At 37.9% G+C, this 6936-nt stretch overlaps 1 protein-coding gene across 4 annotated transcripts in view; it reads left to right on the forward strand.

The window, feature by feature from the left end:
* LOC135216320 (patched domain-containing protein 3-like) overlaps positions 1-6936 on the forward strand; it is a 91731-nt gene that overhangs the window by 64368 nt on the left and 20427 nt on the right. For 2 of the 4 annotated variants that reach the window (XM_064251537.1, XM_064251624.1), the window contains exons 18-20: positions 534-659; positions 1824-1964; positions 4307-4831. In XM_064251537.1, coding sequence (XP_064107607.1) covers positions 534-659; positions 1824-1964; positions 4307-4555 — 516 coding nt within the window. In that variant the 3' untranslated portion in view covers positions 4556-4831. Of the gene's footprint in view, positions 1-533; positions 660-1823; positions 1965-4306; positions 4832-6936 lie in introns of those variants that run through there. The other 2 variants (XM_064251707.1, XM_064251804.1) reach the window with 1 other exon arrangement.

Genomic DNA, 6936 nt, shown 5'->3' on the forward strand with positions numbered 1-6936 from the left:
CCTATTTAAAAAAAAAATAGATAAAAGTAATAAAAATATGTCAAAATGCAAGAAGAGTAGTGTTAGCGTAGTAATGCATTGCATTTCCGCTGGGGAAATTTAAATTTTGATCACTCATTACACGCACCCACATTATATATAAACATTATATATATATATATATATATATATATATATATATATATATATATATATATGTGTGTGTGTGTGTGTGTGTGTGTGTGCGGTGTGTGTGTATTATATATATATCAATAAATGGTATTATTTCACAAAGTTAGTAGATATTACAAAATTAGCCTCGAGATCAGGATCTTAATTAGCTGAAAAATAGTCCATAACACCGAATTCATTGTACCAGAGAATAATTTGCGTCTTAACGTCCAAGGTACAGTGCATTAGATATAATTTGGCTTTATGTGGATATAATATAATATATATTATATATATATATATATATATATGTGTGTGTGTGTGTGTGTGTGTGTGTGTCTGTGTGTGTGCATTTATGCACATTATATTAATTTCATTTTTAGGTTGATGTGATGGCGCTGATGACGTGGTGGGGTCTGACTGTAGATATCATCACCTGCATCAATCTGGTTTTATGTATTGGACTCTGCGTCGATTATTCTGCTCACATCGCCTTGCATTTCCTTCAGGTGAGGCGTAATTCTTCTCTCTCTCTCTCTCTCTCTCTCTCTCTCTCTCTCTCTCTCTCTCTTTTATTTACCGTACTCTTTTTCCGGAAGGGAAGTGTGCAACATTTTACTTCCGAATTTCTTAATATTTTTTTTTATTCCTCCTCCTCCTCCTCCTCTTCTTCTTCTTCTTCTTCTTCTTCTTCTTCTTCTTCTTCTTCTTCTTTTTAACACTTATTATTGTTATTTTCATGTCAGTTATAGTATTTATTTAAGTGCTTTTCACTTATTATGTCTACTGTCTTAAGAGTTCCCACTTTCCTTCGTTCATCTCTCAGGTAAGATACACCAGAACCAGAAGTGATAAGTATTTCGCATGATGACGTCAGTGAAATGATGAAACAACAACGGCTTCAAACATATTAGACACTGAAACTACTTATAGTTCACTGCTGAATTAATGAATGTTATTCCCCTTGGGAACAATTTGAAACCTTCTACATTACTTTCTTATCGCTGTGTAGGCTCAGTTCAAGGAAGTCGATGCTTGTCAGTGCCAATTTTCCAGTGAATTTATTTAGATTTGCTTGAATCACGAAATTTCATGGAAACAATATTGATGAGTATGATGGCAGTAATAATCGAAACTGTCAAGTTTTCTCGATGTCAGAACCTTTGCAAAAATAACACATGCCAATAGTATGCAGACCGTCACCTGAATTTTCCTAAAAGCAATGATAACGGTAATAAACAAGTAAAAACTGCACTGAAGTTTTTTAAGTTTCTTCGACGCAATCGAGTTTTCTGTACAGCATATAATGCTGTAAGATACTCTCAGCCACGGCCCATGAAACTTTCAGCCACGGCACTATGGTGGCCTGTGTTGTTGGCACCTATAGTGATGCCAGACACTTGATCCATGGCTAACCTTAACCGTAAATAAAATAAAAAAAACTACTGAGGCTAGAGGGCTGCACTTTGGCATGTTTGATGATTGGAGGGTGGGTGATCACCTTACCAATTTGCAGCCTTCTAGCCTTAGTAGGTTTTATAATCTGAGGAGGTAACAGAAAAAGTGCAGACGGACAGACAAAGCCACCTCAATATTTTGCTTTTATAGAAAACTAAAATGACGCAGATGTGGACCGAAACAATAATGTTCTCCCTCTTGCTGGACAACCACAGGTCAAAGGCGACCGAGACGAGAGGGTGAGGCAATCGGTGAGGGACATGGGACCACCCGTCATCAATGGCGCCTTCTCCACCTTCTTGGCATTCGTCCTTCTGGCCAACTCGGACTCCCACGTCTTTCTGTCCTTCTTCAAGGTAAGGAATTCTTCGTTCTATGATTCCAGCTTCCGTATTCGTACTCAGTCAAGTCCTCTGGTTTTATTAAGACCTATTACAAACCGGGATCTTTCCTTGATAAGTTAAGTCTATCTTAGTTTAACCAGACCACTAAGCTGATGAACAGCTCTCCTAGGGCTGGCCCGAAGGATTAGATATTTTTGCGTGGCTAGGAATCAATTAGTTTATCTAGCAACATGACCTACAGCTTATTGTGGGATCCGAACCACATGAAATCGAGAAATTAATTTCTAATCACCAGAAGCAAATTTCTCTGACTCCACGCAGGCAGAGCGAGGAATCGAGCTCGAGACTAACGAATTGGTAGGCGTGTACGTAAACCACTCGTCCAACGAGGACCTTCTTTCCCAGGTAGTGACCCCCAAGGAGTTTACCCTGTATGTGTCCACCACCTTTGCGGCGTGTTTAGTACAAGACCGTTTGGGATGATCGCAAAAACATAAACAAAAGGCTGTATATATCATAAAGATGATAACCCCTAAGAAATATTAGTCCGCGATGAAGACCTCCGAACTTTGTTGGGGTCACTATCTATGAAAGATCCAAAAAGGTCAACGTTACTCCCAAGCCTTTGTTATCCGGGTATGAGGCTCGCATGACTCTATAATTATAAGTTCTCGCTGGTGAGGGATGATGTATACAGATCGCGGAAGGACCCTCTATGATTATCACAGCAGTAGCATAGCAACACCGAACAGAGCAAAGTCACTCATAAGATGACGCGGAGAATGACTACTGATTCAAGCTCCTCGGTGAAGTGTCGACATAGTAAATCTATAATTGCTAAAGCTAGAGAGAGAGAGATGAACTTTTTTTTAACACATAACTCTATTTTAGATTTTAGATTTTGAAATAAGCTCTCATTCATGTGAGCTGTAGGCTACGAGCATGTGGTTGAAGTTATCAGAGTTGAAAAATCTCTCTCTCTCTCTCTCTCTCGCTCTCTGTTATACGTATATATATATACGTATATATATATATATATATATATATATATATATATATATATATACACACACATATAATACATGCATGTATTCTGCTACTTGCTTATTCAATGAGTCATTGATTTAGCTCGTAGAGTCATCTACTTATATCACCTAGGTCATTTTTGATAGGGCAAAGGCACGTTCATACAAAACTAGTAACCAGCTAGACAGTACCTCAGACACTCATGCTCTCGCCTGCTGTAAGATGTCGTTCATATTCAGTAAGCAACAGCCATCAGATATATGGCAATGACGTCACGGCGTGCTTTCTATAAATAGCTGTGCCTCACAGACGACCTTTGGTAGCAATTTGACTGAAGTGATAAAATAACACCATTGCTTCTCTAGGGCTACTGCTATGCACTTGTTTTTACCCTCCCCGTTAACTCTATCTCGTTCTGTCTTTTTATTTGTTTATTCATTTTTATATTCTATTCTGCAATATAATAGTCCTTTAAACGTGTTCCCTCTCGAAGTTTAATTTTGAATAATATCTATAGTAATAATAGCAAAAAAAAAAAAGCAAGGCCAACGTCCGTATAGAAGATACAAATTCAGTGTATGTATATCAAGACTATGAAAAAAAGTTAATATGCAGCAGTAACATAACCTATGTCCTTCAAATACACTCGCCTTTCTCACTGGCATAAAAACTAGGAGAATGTTGTTTTAAAAATGTGTTTGCGGGACGATGTTTACCATTCAAAACAATTCTCAATTCTGTCTGTCTGTCTCTCTCTCTCTCTCTCTCTCTCTCTCTCTCTCTCTCTCTCTTCTCTCCTCTCTCTATCTCTCTCTCTCTCTCTCTCTCTATCTCTATATATATATATATATATCTATATATATATATATTTATATAGATTATATCCTTCTATATATATATCTATATATATATATTATATATATATATTATATAGTATATATAATATATATATATTTATTATATGCTGTTTACTGTCAAAATAGTTCTTACACAGATTTTCATTTTTGGACGCGCTGGGAAGAAGTTAATCAACTCAGGTGTTTTTAACTTGGTACATAGTTCGTGAATGATCTTGATGTAGACTTACCCGCTTCCCTGGCACTGCATTTTGAAGACAAATTGCACTTCAACACAAAACAATTTGAGAAACTTTACAGAAACTGTAAAATTAAGATTCGAATAATGCAACCATATTGTCCTGCCTTCAAATACGAGATCATTGGGCATTCATCCGTCACTGCCGGTTGGCAATGACGTAAAGTGTCATCTGGCAGTAATAATGATAATATTCAATTTGCTTATATTACTTATGATTTTACCATTACCAGATCTTCTTCGGAGTGTTCATCTTCGGCGTCTACCACGGCCTGGTATTTCTCCCCGTCCTTCTGAGCCTGGTAGGTCCTCCTCCTTACTCTGCAAGTCACGCTGTCTCAGCCGATTCGGGAGCGCCTCAGGCCGAGCAGGAGCCACTTGGGAGTCTTTCTTTCGCCCAGGGCACACGAGCAAAGGAACGCATTGACGTAGAGGGGCATGGTTATATGGCGGTCTCCCAGGAAGGGGAGACTGCCAAATAGTTCCCTCAAATCTGAGAAAAAGATCCGGTGTTAGATCTCGAACGGACAATGAGATGATAATGTTATTATGCAGCTTCACTACCTTCGTTTTCTGTGAGTGAGATTTGACTTCGACTGAGAGCGACAGCTCTCCAGGTGGACATCAGAAATATACTAGAATAGTGAGGGTGGGAACTACAACAATAGATATCATTGTGTAGATTGACTGAGTGATTTTCCAAAAGCAGTCATGTAATTACATATACTGTTCGTTCCAAGCTAGTATCTTCTAACACATCCATATTTCATTACCCTGACCATTTCCTGTCCATCTGTACCTTACCTTTTCTTGCATGGGTGCTCGCCCAGGAACTACAGTAAATTCACATCAACCGTACATCTGATGTCTAGGCCTGTCCCTTACGACGCTCCTGATTGGCTGTTGATAATCCAATCACAGGGCTGGAAACTCTCAGTCTCTCGAGAGAGTTCACATAGGCAGGATGTATGTTCCACCTATCCTGAGGGATACTTTTGTAAGGCATATCTCTCAGAAGAGGTGGAACATAGAACCTACCCATGTGAACTCTCGAGAGAGACTGAGAGCTCCCAGCCCTGTGATTGGCTCATCAACAGCCAATCAGGAGTGTCGTCAGGGACTAGCCTAGACATCAGATGCACGGTTGCTGTGAATCTACTATAGGAAGCGTACCTTATGCCATGCGTTCTCCTTATATGAATTCAGTAGGTTTGTGCTTTGTCCAGATCCCAAGTAGCGATTAGTTTAAAAACTTGCCATTCATCGGCAGACTTTGGTTTGAGGACCAACAGAGAAAAAGTCTGAATGACTCCTGAGTATTTTCTCATTGACTACATTTCTTGGAAGCGCGCACGAGTAAGTCTACACCGAGATCATTCACGAACAATGTACGAAGCTCATCAGAAAATGTAAAAAGTTATAAACACTTGAGTTCATCACCTCTACCCAGTGAGTCACACAGCGCGTCCAGTTACATCAAAGATACTTAAACTGTATGTCCTTTTAGCATTCACATTTGTTTAAGCTGATGCTTTAATAACCGAGACTCTTCTTGAAGAAGATATTTATTTCACACCTGTGGCTTATTGCGCAATACATTTTTGGCTGCGCATAAAACATATTGTTTTGTTTCTGCTATAAGGAACGTTGAGACTAGAGTGCGATTTAAGTTAATTATAAATAAACTTTTTTTTTTTTTAGAAAGCCATGATACTTTTGTATTTTTGGTCCAGGACACTGCTTGCAAATGAATGTAAGGAATGTAATATAATTTTGCGTTAACTTTACGTCACAAGTTTTTATTATTATTTGTAGATGTTGCTGTTATTGTTGTTATTGTTGCTCAAAATGGACAAACATTCATAAAGAAACCAAAATAAAAAATAAAAACGCATGTAAAAAATAGGGACACTTAGAGAAATTATGAGAAATACTTGTACTTTCTTCCTCGCTATATATATATATATATATATATATATATATATATATATATATATATATAATTTGTTGGAGATTAAGCTATGGTGAATATATTTGTGTATACTAGCAATAAAACCAGTATGTAGAATAATAACAGGAAACTATTCTTAATTGTTTTTGAACGAAGAATAAACAAAAAGGATTTCTCTATAAAGAGGGTCATTCAAACCATTCTGGGTTCACTCTATATAGCTCCATAGAAGATAAACCTGTTCTTCAACTGGTGCGAAGGCCGGCTGGACGTGTCAGTTTGTCACTAAAAATACCACACATGATACTATCAGGTACCTTGTACATGTATCTGTACCATCCGATATCCACCGATCTGAAATGCTAACATTTAACATGATATGTTTTACTCGGTGGGCTAAATATAATTCATACAATCTTACCACTTGATTATGCAAAATATCAACTTGAAAGTCAATACTGAAAAACTTCCGAGTGAGCGTTCCTCAGATACAACGCATGCGCAGAATGCGTTCGGTGTCCTCTTCTGAATCTTCCCAGGAAGGGGGGGAATATGAAGCTTCTATGAAGTGGATTTTTGAAATCCGATGCTGACTTTTGTTACAGTGAAACCCCAAGCACTGCTGTACCGCCTCCAGCTGAAATGATGAAAGGAAACAGTGGTAATGAGTAAATGTAAAAGGGATGAGCAGTTGCTGTACGAAGACTGACACAGTTGGGTCGTTGACTTACTTAAGATATGGTGTTGCATTCAATTTTTCATTCATTGCTTCCTAGACAATTCCGTTAAATCTTCTATTTTCCAGGATATGGGCCTATTTCTTTAAGTATATTATGGAAAAATTGCTCCGGGTCTCTTGCTGTAAAGATGATAGTTAAGCCACAAGATGTAAGGTCTCATATATATATATAT

Source organism: Macrobrachium nipponense, chromosome 11, assembly GCF_015104395.2.
Source record: "Macrobrachium nipponense isolate FS-2020 chromosome 11, ASM1510439v2, whole genome shotgun sequence".
Taxonomy (NCBI): Eukaryota; Metazoa; Arthropoda; class Malacostraca; order Decapoda; family Palaemonidae; genus Macrobrachium; species Macrobrachium nipponense.